This window comes from Hemitrygon akajei, chromosome 12 (assembly GCF_048418815.1).
Source record: "Hemitrygon akajei chromosome 12, sHemAka1.3, whole genome shotgun sequence".
Taxonomy (NCBI): domain Eukaryota; kingdom Metazoa; phylum Chordata; class Chondrichthyes; order Myliobatiformes; family Dasyatidae; genus Hemitrygon; species Hemitrygon akajei.
In genome coordinates, this window is record NC_133135.1 from 73,640,008 (window position 1) to 73,660,105 (window position 20,098).

Below are 20,098 nucleotides of genomic sequence, written 5' to 3' on the forward strand. Positions count from 1 at the left end.
TCTTGCAGAATTATTCAGCAGCATTAAATGAAGAATGTTTAAATATGATGACAACAAGAATATATCAAAAACATAACCTCTCCCAAGATGTATCGCAGATGAATGAGATAGTAGTGTAGTGTAGTCTCTCTGTTTCCTTGAGTTCAAAATCTCAGAGGGTTTCTGTTCATTTTAGGACTGCCTGCAAAACATCAGCAGCTCATGGCAATCAAATTTTTCTTAGTTGATCAGAAATCTAAGCAAAGCAGCCAACATGCAGCAAATGCCCAGAAGGATTGCCTGGAAAGGTCAACATCAACCAAATCCCAAAGGATTTGGAAAACAATCTTAGAGAAACTAAAATACACTCAATCAATGTCTTTAGTGATTTGAGGATTGGTGAGATCCATTCTACTGCTGCCCACCAATAACCAGAATTGGTTGGTGTGTATTTAGCAGAATGTGCTTTCCCCTGGCAGGAAGGCACAAGGCAGTCCGGCAGCTCCCAGCAGATATCTTAATTTTTGCATCTGGATAACAAGGCACTTTTGACAGACAATCAACCTGATACAAACTTATCTATTCATTATGTACACCTTTGATTTTGAGTCATCTCAGAAAAAATGACAGAGGCAGCAGTCGGTTATCCAGCACTTTACATTCACCTTAATCTGTTGTTTTTTGTGAAGTTTTCTTGCACTAATTCCATATTTCTGGATTCATTAAGGCCTAAAAGTCTATTGATCTCTGATTTGAATATGTTCAGCTAATGTGCTCCCACAATTGTCTTAGGTAAAGGATTCCAGAGAAATAAAGAATATGTTAGTGGCCAACACGTTATTTGACATTATGACTCCAGTTCTAGACATTAATAGATTTACAGTACAAGCAAACATCAACTTGGCAACTCCCTGTTGAACATTGTTTTTGAATTTTAGTGATATCTCTGCTCTCCCTTTTGTATAGGCCAAATCTGTTTAATATCTGCTCAGGCAACAAGTTCCCATCACAGGAATAAATAGTGCACCCTTAATGTACTTCCTATATCCAAAATATATTCTTCGTTAGCCAGGGAGAGCATATTTGCACACATTATAGCAGATATGGTCTTATTAGGGCTCCATATCATTGAAACAAAACATTTTCAGTGCTGGTCTTCTCTTGAACTTCACTTTGCTGAAGAAATTCCAGCAGATTTGGCTAACATAAATCCATATTGTCTCTGTCCAACTGGTTTCCCAGTGTCCTATTACTACTTACAAAATGATAGAATCCAGTGTATTTCCCATTTCTGATGCTAGGCTAACTAGTCTGAGTTCCTTAATTTCTCTCTCCTTTGTTTCTGAAATATTAAGGTACATTTGCGTTATTCCAGAAAGATTTTTGTGCCTTTTACAATGTTTATTTAATTTTGCTGTAATTTCCTTATTCAAAATATAAGTACTCCTACACTAAATAACAAATCTTTTTCTTTTAAATGTTCTTTCCATTTTCTCCTAAGCCCACTTTTGTATTCTATTGCTCCTCTACTTATCAATACCTTGGTCTTCTGCTGAGTTATGAGGTTTTTCCATGGCTCATTGTATTTTTTCAGCAACGTTATTGCCTTTTCAATTGATCAAATGCTTTATTTAACTTCTCTTGACCTTTCTGGTTTTTTTAGAGAGGATATTGAGCATTGTTTATTGTTATTACTTTTAATGTAGTTTTCCTCTCTATGACAGCTATCTTGTGCATCATGTCTTCATTGGTTGCTTCAGATTTAAGTTACTAGTTTCAGGTCAAATTAAATATCTTTCAATCTTTATATAAAATTCTACTGTGTTCTGAATGTAATTTTCTGAATGCCACGTAGCATGCTTTAAACTGATTTCATTACACAATATGAGACATAAAAAAACATGTTCCCTTGTGGTTACTTCAAGGTTGTTGTAGGTTACAACAGATCACTGAAAGGATGCAGAACTGAGCTGAGAAGTGACAGATGGAGTTCAACATGGAGAAGTGTAAAATGATTCATTTAGGAAGGTTGAATTTGAAGGCAGAATACAGGGTTTATGGCAGGATTCTTAGCAGTGTGGAAGAACAGAGGAATCTTGGGGTGCATGTTAAATAGATCCCTCAAAGATGCCGTGCAAATTAATACAGTTGTTAAAAAGACCTGGTGCTTGGCCTTCAGTAGTCGGGGGATTGAATTCAAGGACTGCAAGATAATATTGCAGCTCTATAAAACTCTGGTTAGATCACATGTGGGATATTCTGATCTCCTCATTATAGCAAGGATGCAGAAGCTTTAATGAGGGTGCAGAGAAAATGTATCAGGTAGCTGCCTAAATTAGAGAGTATGCTTTATGAAGACAAGTTGAACAAGTTATGGTTTTTCTCTTTGTAGCAAAGGAGGATAAGAGATAATTTGATAGAGTTGTACAAAATGATCAGGCATAGGCTCAATAGAAGGCCAGAGACTATTTTCCAGGATGAAAATTGCCAATACAGGGGGGGCATAATTTTAAGGAGATTGGAGGAAAATGTAGGGGGATGTCAGAGATAAATTTTTACACTGAGAGTTGTGAACTTCCTGGCAAGTGTGGTGGTAGAGGCAAATACATTAGGGGCATTTAAAAAACTCATAGACAGGCACATGGATGATAGAAAAATGGTGGGCTATGTACGATGGAAGTGTTAGATTGTGCTGTATTGTTATACGTTCCAGGAGGAAAGAGCTAACCAGTCATGAAGTAAATGGTACCGTCTGATTTAAAAAGGTGAGGAAAGAGAGATGTGCCTGGAAGTGTAATTTCATGGAAAGTGATTAATATTGTGATGTCATTCTATTTGGATTGCCAAAGTAATCCTCCCAACAATCATTTGAGTAAAATGGTTAATTAGAACTAGTATTGATTCCACCAGCTAGAGATTGCCACAGACTCAATAACCTCTTTAATATTTGCTCATTCAATTTAATAAATAGAAAATAAATTTCCTGTGTCACAAAGCCACTTGAGTGCAAATGTGTAAACATATTATTTTTATGTATGTACTATTTAATTTCAGCATTTTTAAAGCTTTTGCGTAACTTGTTTTCTAATTTATGGTCTAACGAAAGATTTAGAACAAATGAAGTTTAGAATAGGAGGCATTTTATCTGCTCAGATAATATATTGAAGGCTTTTGTGTAGTTTACTGGCTTTTCATCTCTAGCACTCTGTATGATAGATTTTGAACTCTCGGTTGGTTAGAAGAGTTGTTTATGGCCTTTCTTGTCTGATGTCAATCCAGTTTCTAGTGGATCTGAACTGATACATAAAACTACCTTTAATTGGATACCATCTTTTAGAGGAGCTGCAATGTGAGGGGTGTAATCATATTCCTTTCCCAAGGTTGGCCTGAATTATAGTACTGGGACAGAGTGAATGAAACATTATACTGCATTAGTAACCTTACACTTGCCCTTGGCACAAACAGTTTGGCTTGTTATAAAATCAATAATTTCTCCTTTTCCTGAATAACAGAAAAATCACATTTTTGAATATTTCTGTCAAATTTCTCTTTAACCTCTTAAGCTTTAAGGTGAATGTCACAATTTCTCTCTCCACATGACAGAATTTATCCTAATTAATCCCCTCTGACACCTCTATAAGGACCCCCCCCCCCCCATGGCCACAGGGCATCACATAGGGCCTAAGCAATGTTGTGTCAGTGTTTACCATTAGTGGTTGCTCTTTTAGTCAGTGCTTATTTTTATTAAGACAGGAATTCCAAATGCCTTTTTTAAAAGTCTTCTTGATTGTCCTGCTACCTTCAAAGAGGCCCACAGGGGTCTCTGTTCCTGCAGCTAATATAGTACCATTTACATCATATTATCTCATCTCATTTTCTTGCCAAAGTGAATCACTTAACAACTTCTTGTTTGTTCTTCACCTTAATGAACACCTTTTATTGCAAAAAAAAGCTTCCAAATAATTATTTTATCATAGTTTTATTTGAGTCTTTCAGCATTTTAGCAACTAGTTTTACTGATTCTGTTATTAAACAAAACCACAAATCTTTTCATTTAATCAGCGTTTTAAACTAGAGAAAGATCCCAAAGGTGTTCATAGTAGGTTCAGAAGACAGTAATTGATGCCAAACCATGTCAGGAGATGTTGGGTTGAATGTCTAAAACTTGTGAGAAGTTGACATTAAAGAATATTTTCAAGGCAGAAGGAAGGATTGTGATGTTTCAGTTTGTGATAGGTTATTAGGGTATGGGATACCAATGGTAAAATATCTATTGTATTTAGTGTAGTTGTAATTCAAAAATGGACTATTTGTAATTCTTTGGATATCACTGTGAAGGTACTGGCATTGTCACATACACGTTCATGTCCACTTTATCCGCACAATGTGATTCAGGTCAACACCTAACCATCCACCTCTAGAAGTAGTTTGTTAGTTACCCACCCTGAGCCGCAGCATCAGAGATTGGAGAGTCATTCAGTCTCTGTTGGGAACACCTCTGTCCTATCTCTGTTCCTGATGCAATGTACATTGGCTGCTGATGTTCACTTTTGGTGCACAGGCCCACATCTTTCCTATTAGCCCTATGAACATGTGAATATCTGTATTAGTAGATGAAACTCATCAGTTATCACTGTAGTCCCGCTGCATGTCCAATAGCATTGCTGGAGGATTTGTTAGGAATTGAGGACTAAAATGAAAATTTTTAAGTTCTTACAGTTTTTGTTTTGTTTTCACTCACTGCTAATGCCTTATCAGAAGAGTATTATATCCACAATATCCTATTGAAATAGAATTCTGTCACCAGGTGATTGTGAGTACTTATCTTTCCATCTCCGGTGCCTATTCATTCTAATATCCCTGTTGACTCAATCGAGTTAGTTGGCTGATGGCAGAGAAATATTTCCCATTTTTGGCTTCGTCTCTTGTCTCTGCACAAAGAGAAAGAGACCAATGAGTCAGGGTAAAACAATGAGGATATGTGGATTGATGGAATTGGAGCTTTGTGAGAAAATGCATTTGGATCCAAATGAGACTAAATGTCAGTGGTGGCTGTAGAAATGGGAACATTAGAAAGTGCAGCTGACAAAGTGCTTTGGTGTAAGAGTTGCAAATTAAAATGAAGGGGTCAAATTGTGGCATTTGGAACACTGCACATGTTGTGATGTATGCCTGCCTTTCTTGACACACACAGCCTTCCTCATTGAATCCACAAACAGTAGAAGTACTTTCTTGATGCAGCCTTTTGCAGTCATTTAATTTTATTCCATCATAATTCAATTACCAACTTTCCTCTCCCACATTAGTAAGCTTGCTGATGACAGAAATTAGTGAAATCATAGACAGCAAGGAAAGTTGCTTAAAGGGCATGGATCAACTGAAAAAATGAGTCAATCAGTGGCAGATTGAACTTAATGCAGACAAGTATGAGATAATGCATTCTGGGATGCCAAATACAGGCAGGACAAATACAGTAAATGGCAAGGACCCTAGGAATATTGACGTACAGAAAAACGGGTTGCAAGTTCCTGGTTCCTGAAGAGGATGGTGTATATAAATAGGGAAATTGGGAAGGCATCTGAAATGGTTGCTTTCATAGATGAAGGTTTGAGTACACAGTTTGGGACATCATGTTGGACTGTATAAAATGTTGGTTAGACTGCACTGGGAGTATTGTGTACACTTCCAGTCACCATACCTCAAGATGGGTGCGGTAACTTAGAAAGAATGCAGAAGAGATTCATCAGGATATTATCTAGAGTGGAGAGCTTTGATTACATGAAGAGATTGGATAGACTGGGTTTATTTTCTCTGGAGTGTAGGTAGGCTGAGAGTGACCTTATAGGGATAACAGTATTTCAGGGTTACAAACATCATAGTCTTTTACCTTGGGGTAGAAAATTTAAAAATTCAAGGGCATACTGTAGGTTTAAAATGGGAGAATTTTAAAGAAGATCGAAGGAGCGTGTTTTCCCACGTGGAAGGTGATGGATTTTGGAAATGCCGGAGGAGGAAGTCAAGGCAAAAACAACTTAAACATTTAAAAGGCACTTAGGCAGGTATTTGGATTGGAGAGTCATCCAGGAATATGGCATAATGTAGGGAAGTGGGATAAGTGTAGATAGCCATCACTGTAACCAAGAATGTGTTGGGCCAAAGGGACAGTTTTTGTGTTATACAGGCCCATGATTCTATGACTATGATGAGGATTTTCCACCCTCAGCTTGACATTGATTCACATTATACTGCGAACTTTACTGTTTAAATAGACTGAACCTGCTCCAGACCCATTGCAATTTGCCTAGTGCCGCAATAGGTCAATGGCAGATGCAATCTCAATGGCTCTCCACACGGCTTCAGACCACCTAGATAACACAAAGACCTACGTCAGGATGCTGTTCATCGACTATAGCTCAGCATTTAATACCATCATTCCCACAATTCTGATTGAGAAACTGCAGAACCTGGGCCTCTGTACCTCCCTCTTCAATTGGATCCTTGACTTCCTAACTGGAAGACCACAGTCTGTGCAGATTGGTGATAACATATCCTCCTCGCTGACAATCAACACTGGTGCACCTCAGGAGTGTGTGCTTAGCCCACTGCTCTACTGTCTGTATACAAATGACTGTGTGGCTAGGCACAGCTCAAATACCATCTACAAATTTGCTGATAATACAACCATTGTTGGTAGAATCTCAGGTGATGACGAGAGGGCGTACAGGAGTGAGATATGCCAATTAGTGGAATGATGCTGCAGCAACAACCTGGCACTCAACGACAGTAAGACGAAAGAGCTGATTGTGGACTTCAGGAAGGGTAAGACAAAGGAGCACATACTAATCCTAATAGAGGGATCAGAAGTGGAGAGAGTGAGCAGCTTCAGGTTCCTGGGTGTCAAGATCTCTGAGGATCTAACCTGGTCCAAACACATTGATATAGTCATAAAGAAGGCAAGACATCAGCTATACTTTATTAGGAGTTTGAAGTGATTTGGCAATTCGACAAATACACTCAAAAACTTCTATAGTTGTACCGTGGAGAGCATTCTGACAGGCTGCATCACTGTCTGGTATGGAGGGGCTACTGCACAGGATCGAAAGAAACTGCAAAAGGTTGTAAATCTAGTCAGCTCCATCTTTGGTACTAGCCTACAAGGTACCCAGGACGTCCTTAGGGAGCAGTGGTGTCTCAGAAAGGCAGCGTCCATTATTAAGGACCTCCAGCACCCAAGGCATGCCCTTTTCTCACTATTACCATCAGGTAGGAGGTACAGAAGTCTGAAGGCACACACTCAGTGATTCAAGAACAGCTTCTTCCCCTCTGCCATCCGATTCCTAGATGGACATTGAATCTTTGAACAATACCTCACTTTTTTAAAAAATATACAGTATTTCTGTTTTTTCACATTTTAAAAAAATCTATTCAATATGCGTAATTGATTTACTTGTTTATTTTTTATTATTATTTCTTTTATTTTTTTTCCTATCTGCTAGATTATGTATTGCCTTGAACTGCTGCTGCTAATTTAACAATTTTCACGTTAAATGCCGGTGATAATAAATCTGATTCTGATTACCTGCTAGGAAAGTCTCTGCCTTTTTGATGTTAAGGTTTGTTGCGAAGTATTTACGCTTAATTTCGATCAACTTCACAAATGTCCTTTTTTACATGGTCTATTTGTGTTCTCCCCATTTCCTTCTTGGAGTTAAATGTAAGTAGTATTTGAAATATTTTGTAACAGAAAACTTTGCTCAATTATATTAATATTTGAATTTTCATGAAAATTCTGATTGGTGTGCAACTGATATGTAATCACAATTTAATTCCTCTAAGGGTACATTCATTAAAATTTGAATATTGTGAAATTTTGAAAAGATATATTATTATTTGAAATTGAACATTATACATCTTGGGTTAATATTTTTCCTTCCATTTGTACTTAATGGAAAAATGGGGGGGAAATGACTAATTTTACTGGATGAATAATTCATTCAATTGCTAATCAAAGTGTACTTTATAATTTTTCCTTTTGTTTATCAATATTCTACTAAAGGTCACACAGATTACATGATTCTTTACTTAGTCCTAACAATAGTTCAACCAGAGATAGAGAGAAGCTCTCATATTGCACTAAATGCAGATTTTATATTTCCCAAAAGCCCTATTTTTACAATGTGTGAGAAACAATTGGCAATTACTGTGGGGTTTGCCAGATTTTATACAGAGCTTTAAAATGAATCATTGCGTCATATGTGATCAAACTCATTTTACTCATGGTCCTTAAGAGACCGTAGAATTTCAGGCCATCTGTCCGGATCATATGAAAATTGATCATTAAGATTCTGCTTGCAGAAACTGCTCACTTAAAAGCAGAAATTAGAAGTATAAATCCCTGAGACCAAGTGCCTAGGAATTTTTCATCAATTTAAAAATAATCCCAAACCTACTTTCATCATTGACTTCCCCTTAAATGCTATCTACTTTCATGCAGGACTGCTTCTAATGTCCGCAAAGGCAATCAGTTAAATAAATATTTCATTTACATTTTATAAATTGATGCCATAAATCTCTCTAAAGCTTATGAAGGAGGCAGCAGTTTCATGGAAATCCGATTAACATGCCATGATAAGATGCGTCCTCTGATCATGAGGGCAGCCAACCTGTTCTGGCCAAACAGTCCCTATGGTTCAATTTTAACTCTGCTGCTGCAGGAGATTTCACTCAGGTGTTTTGTGATTTCTCTATAATCCACTGAGTTACACTGTCTTCCTCTTCATAATTAATGATATTGTTCAGCCTGCTCTGTTCCAGTTTTGAAGTATACATTTTCAGTCCCTGTGAATTTAAGATAGTATGAAAAGTACACCTTTTCGTAAATTAATAATGGAAGTGGCAAACTTTAATTTGGTTATGATTATTTCTTCCTATCTTAATTTTTCTGGTGGCCTTAATTATGATCAGAGCATAAATGTGTACAGCAACACACACAAAATGCTGGTGGAACACAGCAGGCCAGGCAGCATCTATAGGGAGAAGTACAGTCGATGCTTCAGGCCAAGACCCTTCGTCAGGACTAACTGAAAAAAAGAGATAGTAAGAGATTTGAAAGTGGGAAGTGGAGGGGGAGATCGGAAATGACAGGAGAAGACAAGAGGGGGAGGGATGAAGCTAACAGCTGGAAAGTTGATTGGCAAAAGGGATACACAGCTGGAGAAGGGAGAGGATCATGGGGTGGGAGGCCTAGGGAGAAAGAAAGGGTGAGGGGAGCACCAGAGGGAGATGGAGAACAGGCAAAGAGTGATAGACCTTACACCTTATATTCAAGATGAAGCCACACTCAGGTTGGAGCAACAATACCTTATATTCTGTCTGGGTAGCCTCCAACCTGATGGCATGAACATTGATTTCTTTAACTTCCATTAATGACCCCCTCCCCTTCTTACCCCATCCCTTATTTATTTATTTCTCTCTCTCTCTCTCTCTCTCTCTCTCCCCCCCCCCCACCTTTTTATTTTCTCTCTCTCTCTGCCCCTCTTACAATCACACTTTGCCTGCTCTCCATCTCCCTCTGGTGCTCCCCTCCCCCTTTTTCTCCCTAGGCCTTCTGTCCCATGATCCTTTCCCTTCTCCAGCTGTGTATCCCTTTTGCCAATCAACTTTCCAGCTCTTAGCTTCACCCCTCCCCCTCCTGTCTTCCCCTATCATTTTGGATTTCCCCCTCCCCCTCCCATTTTCAAATCTCCTAACATCTCTTCTTTCAGTTAGTCCTGACGAAGGATCTCAGCCCGAATCATCAACAGTGCTTCTCCCTATAGATGCTGCCTGGCCTGCTGCATTCCGCCAGCATTTTGTGTGTGTTGCTTGAATTTCCAGCATCTGCAGATTTCCTCATGTATACGTTTATAATTATGTACTGTATGCTTTGGTAAATTTCTAATTTTTACTTTACTGTTAGTTACATTTAGTTTGGTTAGAAGAAGTGAACTGCTAGAGCAAATTTTGCAGCTCAGGCAGCATCTGTGGAGGAAAATAGACAGCTGACCTTTTGGGTTTAGACTCTTCACCTAGTCTAAAAGATAGAGCCAGTAGAATGTTATGAGCAATGGCTGGCAAGCGATACGTACATTCAGGTGAGGAAGGATGATGAGCATATGGAGAAGAGAAGAGTAGAAATGGTGACAGAGGTCAGCAAGTGCAGGTAATACAGCTGCAAATGATGAAATCTGTTAGGAAAGGCTGGTGGAGCATGGACACAAATAAGAGTGCTGTTGGGGGCCGGTGTAAACAGTAAGGGGAGGGTATCTAGTGGGAGGAGAGTGTGGGTGATGGGTCGAGGAAGAAAAGAAGGGGAAAGAAAATAGAGTGACGGGGCTAAGGTGGATTTGGAGGAACTGTGTAGATCAGCAAGACGAAGGAATGGGTGAGTATGATTCTGGTATTTACACTATAGGTATGAAGTAATTTAACATGGCATTTCAGCATTTAGATGTTCCATTAGAGTTTGTTTTATTTTTTAAAAATGAGCAGAAGTTCACCACTTGAATTTCTGTCTGCAACCTACCTGTTTGAAGTTTTACAATCTCTCTGCTAGATTATGTATTGCATTGAACTACTGCTGCTAAGTTAACAAATTTCACGTCATATGCTGGTGATAATAATTCTGATTCTGATTCTAAACATGAGGTAGAGAGCTAGTGAGATAGTGGGGGCTTATAGCCTCGGGAGTTGAAGTTAAGTTCATGATGAATTCCTAGAACTAGGGATGATAAAGAGGCCAAAACTAAAGGTGATTGTAGAGACAGGGGTGATGAAGGCTATGGTGGTATGGACAGTAATTAGGAGATGGACAGTAGGGATAGGAAAAAAATCAAAAAACACAGGATAAGGTGTTAATATTCCGCATGCAAATGGGTTGTGAGAACTTGCTTGAGACTGCGTTGATGTAGGGAGTGGCACAGGGTTGACACACAGGGGTTTTCTAGTGGGCACCCTCCTTCCTCAATGTTTCATCAATTCATTGAAGGGGTACATTTTCTTACTTACACAGGAGTTACCATGGAAAATGCATGGATGTTTATGATGGTTGACAAGTTAAACAAGGGAACCATTTGGTACTTCTCCATTAAGATATTTGGAAAGCCAAATGGGAAAATGTATGTTGAAAATTCAAAGGTTTCAAAGGTACATTTAATGTCAGAGAAATGTATACAATATACAAACCCCATTTCCAGAAAAGTTGGGATATTTTCCAAAATGCAATAAAAACAAAAATCTGTGATATGTTAATTCACGTGAACCTTTATTTAACTGACAAAAGTACAAAGAAAAGATTTTCATTAGTTTTACTGACCAACTTAATTGTATTTTGTAAATATACACAAATTTAGAATTTGATGGCTGCAACACACTCAACAAAAGTTGGGACAGAGGCATGTTTACCATTGTGTTACATCACCTTTCCTTTTAATAACACTTTTTAATCGTTTTGGAACTGAGGATACTAATTGTAGTAGATTTGCAATTGGAAATTTTGTCCATTCTTGCTTGATATAAGACTTCAGCTGCTCAACAGTCCGTGGTCTCCGTTGTCTGATTCTCCTCTTCATGATGCGCCATACATTTTCAATAGGAGATAGATCTGGACTGGCAGCAGGCCAGTCAAGCACACGCACTCTGTGTCTACAAAGCCACGCTGTTGTCACCCATGCAGAATATGGTCTGGCATTGTCTTGCTGAAATAAGCATGGACGTCCCGGGAAGAGACATCGCCTTGATGGCAACATATGTCTCTCTAAAATCCTAATATACTTCTCAGAGTCAATGGTACCTTGATATACATGCAACTCACCCATGCCGTGGGCACTGATGCACCCCCATACCATCACAGATGCTGGCTTTTGCACCTTTCGCTGATAACAATCAGGATGGTCGTTTTCATTTTTGGCACAGAAAACTCAACGCCCGTTTCTTCCGAAAACTAGCTGAAATGTGGACTCATCTGACCACAGCACACGGCTCCACAGTCTTTCGGTCCATCTGAGATGAGCTCGGGCCCAGAGAACTCGCCGGCGTTTCTGCATAGAGTTGATATATGGCTTCCTCCTTGTGTAATACAGTTTCAAATTGCATTTCTGGATGCAGCGACGGACTGTGTTAAGTGACAATGGTTTTCCGAAGTACTCCTGAGCCCAGGTGGCTATAATTGTCACAGTAGCACGCCAGTTTCTTGGGCAGTGCCGCCTGAGGGCTCGAAGATCACGCGCATTCAACAGTGGTTTCCGACCTTGCCCTTTACGCACTGAGATGTCTCTGAATTCTCTGAATCTTTTCACAATATTATGTACTGTAGATGTTGAAAGACCTAAATTCTCTGCAATCTTGCATTGAGAAATGTTCCTTTTGAACTGACTAACAATTCTCTCACGAATTTTGGCACAAAGGGGTGAGCCACAACCCATCCTTGCTTGCAAAGACTGAGCCTTCGATGGACGCTACTTTTATACCCAGTCATGATATCTCACCTGCTGCCAATTAGTCTGCTTAATGTGGAGTCTTCAAAACCGGTGTTACTTGAGTATTCTGTGCACTTTTCAATCATATTTTAACTCTGTCCTGACTTTTGTTGAGTGTGTTGCAGCATTAAAATTCTAAATTTGTGTATATTTACAAAATACAATTAAATTGGTCAGTAAAACTATTGAAAATCTTTTCTTTGTACTTTTGTCAGTTAAATAAAGGTTCACGTGAATTAACATTTCACAGATTTTTGTTTTTATTGCATTTTGGAAAATATCCCAACTTTTCTGGAAATGGGGTTTGTACATCCTGAAATGCTTTTTCTTCACAAGCATCCACGAAAACAGAGGAGTGAGCCGAAGAATGAACGACAGTTAAATGTTAGAACCCCAAAGCCTCCCCCAGCTCCCCTCCCTCCTGCGTGTAGGCGGCAGCAAGCACAATTCCCCCCCCCCCACCAGCAAAACAAAAGTATCAGCACCTATCACCGAGCACTCGAGTGTGCAGCAAAAGGAACGGTAATGACACACACTTCCAGTACTGCAAAGACTACATTGGTCACCTGGCATTCAATGTACCACAGGCTCTCAAATTGCATCTGAACGCAGATTTGCAGCATTGTTATAGTGTTTTTAATGTTCAGAATTTTACCATGCATAACGTGCAGCATCAATTTAAAGTTGTTGTGTTTGATAAAGGGAGATAATTATATTCATTTCTGATCAGTACTATTATTATACATTTAGAAATATACTATATAGAGAGAATTTAAAAATCCTTGTAGTTCTATGAAAGGGCAATTAAGGGGGCCTTTTCAGGTTGGTTGACAGTGACTAATGGGTATCTGAAGGGGTTAGTGATAGGACCACATTAATCTTTCAGTCAATGATTTGGATGATGGAATTGATGACTTTCTGGCCAGATTTGCAGATGATATAAAGATAGGTGGAGGGGCAGGTAGTGTTGAGGGAGTAGACAGTCTGCAGAAGGAGTTAGTTAGATTAGGAGAATGGGCAAAGTGGCAGATGGAATATAATATAGGGAAGTAACGGTCATGTACTTTGCTAGAAGGAATACAGTTGTAGACTATTTTCTAAATGGGGAGAAAATTCAGAAATCAGAAGTGCAAAGGGAGTTGGACATCTTTGTGCAGGATTCCCTAAAGTTTAACTTGTAGGTTGAGTCGGTGTTAAAGGAGGCAAATGCACTGTTAGCATTCATTTGAAGAGAACGATAATATAAAAGCAAGGATGTAACCCTGAGGCTTTATAAGGCATTGATCAGACAGCACTTGAAGTTCTGTGAGCAGTTTTAGTCTCCTTGTCTAAGGGGGGATGTGCTGGTATTGGAGAGGGTCCAAAGGAAGTTCACAACAATGATCCCAGAAATGAAATGCTTAATGTATGAGGAACATTTGAAAGCCTTGGGCCTGTATTTGCTGGAGTTTAGAAGAATGAAGGGGGATCTCATTGAAACCTGATGAATACTGAAAGGTCTAGATAGAGTGGATGTGAAGAGGATGGTACCTATAATGGGGGAGTTTAGAACCTGAGGGACTTCCCTTTAGTATAGAGATGAGGATGAATTTCTCTTACAGAGGTTGGGTGAATCTCTGGAATTCATTACCACAGATAACCATGGAGGCCAAGTCATTGGGCATATTTAAAGCAGCAGTTGATAGGTTCTTGATTAGTAAGGGTGTTAAAGGTTACAGGGAGAAGATGGGATAATGAGGTTGAGAGGGATAATACAACAGACATGTTGGAATGGCAGAGCAGACTTAATGGTCTGAATAACCTAATTCTGCTCCTATGCCCTATGGCTTTGTGGTTGATGGAAAGTTGCTATATCTTCTCGTATATACTGTGTTCGGAGAATAGTGTCGAAAAACTTCACAACAGCAATTGTTCATTTACTTTTAACTGTTTCTCCCATGGAGACCTTGCATGTTGGCTTTCTGTCCAGACTGTCAGAAATCAGTTCTTTCCCCATGGTATAAATGATAACAATTCTGACTTTAAATGGAGATTTAATGTGTTGATCTCTGTGGGAAGGGAATGATTCACTGAACAGAAAATCCTTTTTATGTCAACTTCAATTTTGCTAGTGTTTTTTTAAAGAAATCAAGGCAATTTGAAGGTGCTGTTCTCTGAAAGTATTCCCTGAGTGCTTCATTCTCTTTTTTTTTAATTGCAAACTATTCTGATGGAAGAATTAAAGATACTTAACTACTTTGGGCTGGTAGACAGATTATGGCTCTTTGAATGCATCACATTACGTCCATTACCTTCAATTTCTGGTACAAAGAGATTCAAGATATTTACAGGATACTAGTAAAAGTTGGCCAAATGCATGAAGAAATTTATTGAACTTGAAGCTGTCGTAGCCTTTAAAACCTGTCAGGTCAAACGCCCTTGATAAATGTTTATGCTAAACTAATTAAAGAAGATTGATGACAACCCTGTTCAGTATGCAATGAAGGATAATTTAATCAAATTGTGCAATAATCTTGGAGAGTAAATCACAAAATGTGATTTGATAATGTGTGAAGTGTTCAGCCTAAGGTTGACTGCTTTTCAAAAATGGAAAGGTAAACATAACAGTATTATTTTGCTGCCCATTTTCCCAGCAAAGCTGGAAAGAAGCAAAAATTTCTCATTGTTTATCTGATTTGAAATTGGATTCATCTACTTTAATTTAAACTTCCCTTCCACCTTTGTTTTAAGGTTTTATCTATCGTTCACTCTAATTTGTTAAGGCCCTGCATATTTGTTTCCTCATTCAGGCAGTTTGATGTTTTTTACCCCTAGGGTTCATATTTTCTGTGGACTGTCACTTTAAAATGCCAGGACAATGAGTGTGACTTTTGGACACTGTTTGAGGGGGGAGGGAGAGAGAGATTTGATGGTCAATCGAATGTTATGGTTTCTCTGCAGCTTGTTTACTTTTTACAAGGACAGTCACAGATACACAGACACACACAGGTCAGAGTCAAGATGTACTTGGTCAATGAAAGACACCAGTGAGTCGGTCGCTGGTTTAAACTTTCAGTAGCCCAAAAGGGATGAGTTGAGGTCGATCCAGAGTATTGATAAATGACTCTCACAAGTTTGCTGCAACTAGAAGAAGTTTGCAGAGAAGAGAAGAGGGGAGAGGAAGTTTTGAAACAGAAGAAACCTAGTGACAAAGAGATCACTGTTTGGACTCTTCTCTCTAAGTGGTCTGTGAGGATGAGTTTGTTTCCATTCGGCTATGAAAGTGTGATTGTCACTTAGTTAATCCACAGGAGTGGGTTCTCTGGTGAGGGGAAAACCTTTGTGAATACCACATGTGTGTTTACCCTTTTGTCTGTGTATGGTAGTTCACTGAAGAAAGGCACCCCTGTGGAAAATCACTGTTAGAGTTATTTCGTATGTCGTGGAACTGGATAAGTAGCAATCACGTTGTGTGTGATTGGGGTAACCTTGTGGAATCTACCGGTGTGTTGACCCTTGCCTGGGTGGTGGTTCCCTTGAAGATGGTCTCCTTTGTGATAAGCTACTATTGATAGATAGATAGATAGATAGATACTTTATTCATCCCCATGGGGAAATTCAGCTTTTTTTCCAATGTCCCATACACTTGTTGTAGCAAAACTAATTACATACAATACTTAACTCAGTAAAAAAAATATGATATGCATCTAAATCCATACATGGATTCTGTTTGAGCATCCTGTGGCCACCACTTTGCAATGTCCCATAGCTGAATTCGGGTATGGTACCACTTGTGTTGAAAGGATTTTCATTGAAGATCACTGTCGGTGACACTTTGTGTGTGGAATGGAACAACTTCGGAGATAAAACCTACTGCTATTGTTATTTTTGTATTGCTGTCATGGAATCTGTGTAATATCGACGTAATTGCCTTCTCACAACACTCACCTTTGAATTACAAACATCTCACATCAATTAACCTGTGCATCTGAACTGAATTTTCTTACATACCATCGTAAGACTGTATCACCACCTAAGCTTGAAGAAGTTTTAGGGATTTATATATTTACACCTATATATGCATAACACCGTTAACTCTTGATTTACCTGGTTTAAGTTACTATATGAAATAATTACTATTAAGGTAGTGTTCTGTTAACAGCAAAACCAGACTCCAGGCATGTTCTATTGTTGCTGATACGGTCGTGTGTATGTGATATAGAGACAGTAATTGAATGTGAATAAACCAGATTAAACAAACTAGGCAGCATTTGCTTCCCATTACAGCAGATTATGCCTCAATATAATTTTTAAAACTTCAGAATTTGATTAAGATTGGTTATTGTTTCAAAATATTAAAAATCAGAAACCTCTGAGAGCAAGTAGCATTGGCCTTGCATTTTAAAACATAGAAACATAGAAAATAGGTACAGGAGTAGGCCATTCAGCCCTTCGAGCCTGTACTGCCATTCAGTATGATCATGGCTGATCATCCAACTCAGAACCCTGTGGCTGCTTTCTCTCCATACCCCTTTTGTGGAAGGGGTGGAAAATCCCTGTGGATTATGATGTCAAAACCTTCTCACTGGCCTCAAATACATCTAGAATCTTTATTGCTACTACACAAAGTGCTCATTTTGTGCTACTTCATTCTTCCTCCTTTTGGAAAGGTAACACTGAAAGAAAGGACAGGATATTTTTGAACACAAAAGATTCTGTATATACTGGAAATCCAAAGAAACACACATAAATTGCTGAATGAACTCAGCAGGTCAGGCAGCATCTATGAAAATGAATAAATAGTTGACTTTTTAGGCCAAGACCCTGGAGTGGAAAGGAAGGGAGAAAAACTCCAGAATAAAATGGTGGGGGTAGGGAAGGAAGGACAAGCTAGAAAGTGATAGGTAAAACCAGGTGGGTGGGAAAGGTAAAGGGCTGGAGAAGAAGGAATCTGATAGAGGAAGAGGATGGACCGTGGGAGAAAGGGAGAAAGAAGGGGATGAATAAATACTCATTTGTTTTTATAGCAGATTAAACCAAAGTACAATACCTGCTTAAGCTACTTTATATTTATTACATCCTTGTGCAAATTGTAATTTGATATGGTAATAGTCTAGAGTTGGACCATCCAATGATTTTATCATTCAAGCCTACTCCATCCCTCCATTCCTGTACCACTACCTCTCCGTGCCCCAGATGATTGATTTTAAGATTCTCATGAACAACTCATTTATAGTTACATCCTTGTCTGTTGGCTAGGTTGCTTACTTCAAGGAAGATCTCAGACCAGATTGATATTATCATTTGGTATATCAATAGCTGATCTATTAACAAGTTGGACGATTAGTGAGTCAGCTTCACAGAATTAATTGTGGGTACCTGGGAACTCTGTCTCCAGAAGCTTTTAGACTGCTTGCATTAAAAGGCATCTGAAAACGATCGTTTGTGTGAAGTTATTGAAGTGGGAGAGCAACAGTATAAATAGAGGGAGTAGTTTCAGCTTTTTAGGAATAGTCCAAGAACACCAAGAAAATGACAGAACATGAGTTGATTTAGAATCCATTCTTCTGCCTTTGATTTCTGCGGTGAATGACTGGTTCATCTGCAGTATGTGGGTATGACTTTTTAGCTTACAGGAATGGTACCTGTGTTTTGCAAATCCTTGGTGTTTTAGAAATGGTTTGTAATTTGGAAGATTTTATAAGATAGAAATCCTCTTTTAAATATGTTTGAAAAATTTTGTTTGAATTTAAATGTGTATCACTTGAAAATAAATGAACAGTGTTTGCTAGCTGTAAGTATTTCCTGGTGGTGGGGGGGGGGGGGACCCATCACTCAAGTAGTGAATATTAGCAGCTAAATCTACAGTGGAGAATGAACTGGGAAGTGAACCAGTCTTTGAAATTTTGGTAATGACAGAATTACCTCCCTTGATTAAGTGTACCCCTAGCTATCTATAACAGATAACACTTAAGGCCTTTGAGCTTAGAACTTGATGGTCAGCAAACCTAATACCATCACATCACTCATACCCCTGTTTTCCACTTAGGACACTGTTTGATGCTGACTTTCTATTACCTTGTTTGTTCCTCTAGTCGTGACAATTGTGATTTGTGCCTCAAAGTTTATTTTGTTGTTTCCTTCCATTAGTTATGATTTGTTTTTTTGTAAACAGAACTGAAACATTATTCTGAACATAAAAATTGCAGGAATTTTCAAGTTATTAAAGATTACATATTTTCCATCACTTCAGTGAATATAAGGGGTATATTTTGATGCTATCAGTTACTGATCAACAACATATATTGCTGGGGTACTGTAGTGATGGACTTTTATGTAACTTGGGAATAAAAATTGTATTAATTTTTTAAATTACTTTCTGTAATGTTAGGTTGCTTGATGAAAATGAAACCCAAAATTGGAAATTATAATATTTACTCTTTTCCCTTTATGTAGGTTATTCTCCAGTCTCAGTATTATCACAGAATTGACACATCCAGCCAATATGAGATTCATGCAGTTCAGGGCCAAGGATTGCTATTCACTAGCTTTGTCTAAACTTGAGAAGGTAAGGATATTTTCCATATCCTCATTTGTTTTGTGAATCAAATAATTGAAATGAATGTAGTTTGAAATGCTCATAGTTTCTGATATTTTAATATTTTTGACAGCATTATTATACCTTCACATTTCCAAATCAAATGACAATGCATATATCAACAATTTAAGAAGAATAAAATATTTGCTGCAGATACCAGGGACCACATAGCAGGAGGGAGAACATTGCAAGGTTTTGCAATTACCTCTTCCTTCAAATGTCTTTGAAGGAACCAAACATTCGCTGTTATAGTTACATTGAAAACCATGGCATTATTGTCTTTGTTTTGTACTGAAGTTGCAGTTGTCTGTGGAAGGCAGCAGATTTCAGTGTGAATGTCCTGAGTAAAGTGCACAATGGATATGACACAAACTTCTCCATGCTGAGGTTCAGGTGAAAGAAATTGTCTTGAATAAATAAGGCTCATGTGTGATTCACTCATTCCTCCCAAACCAATGCCGCCCCCCCCCCCCCCCCAAATCCCCTGCCATACTGCACAAGTCATCCAGCAAATTGTACTGCCCTGTGTTTCCACTTGACCTCATATCATCTGGAACAAATACTGTGTGAAGAAGCCTTAAAAATATTATTTGGAGAATCTGCCACACTTTTGCAATTGAAAGAAGTTCAGTTATAGGAAAAGCCAGAGAACATCCCTCAGAAACCCATGTAAAAGAAGGCAAAGGTATTAGATTATGGGTATGCATTTGCAGATGATCCAAGAGAGAAGGTCTTTCTTGCAGCCAATAATGTCTGGTAATGTAAAAATATGGAAGGCTATTAGATCAAACACAAGGAGATCTGCAGATGCTGGAAATTCAAACAACAACACACACAAGATGCTGGTAGAACACAGCAGGCCAGGCAGCATCTATAAGGAGAAGCACTGTCGACGTTCCGGGCCGAGACCCTTCGTCAGGACTTTAGATCTGACGGAGGATGAAATAACGGACAGGTCCATTGCAAACTGAGAAAAAGGTGTCCCGGAGGCGTGGAAGGGATTGTGAAAGGGATGCCAGGTACCTTC

At 38.7% G+C, this 20,098-nt stretch overlaps 1 protein-coding gene across 1 annotated transcript in view; it reads left to right on the forward strand.

The window, feature by feature from the left end:
* LOC140737212 (potassium channel subfamily T member 2) overlaps nt 1-20,098 on the forward strand; it is an 879,580-nt gene that overhangs the window by 512,346 nt on the left and 347,136 nt on the right. The window contains exon 24 of the mRNA XM_073063510.1: nt 18,930-19,041. Coding sequence (XP_072919611.1) covers nt 18,930-19,041 — 112 coding nt within the window. The remainder of the gene's footprint in view (nt 1-18,929; nt 19,042-20,098) is intronic.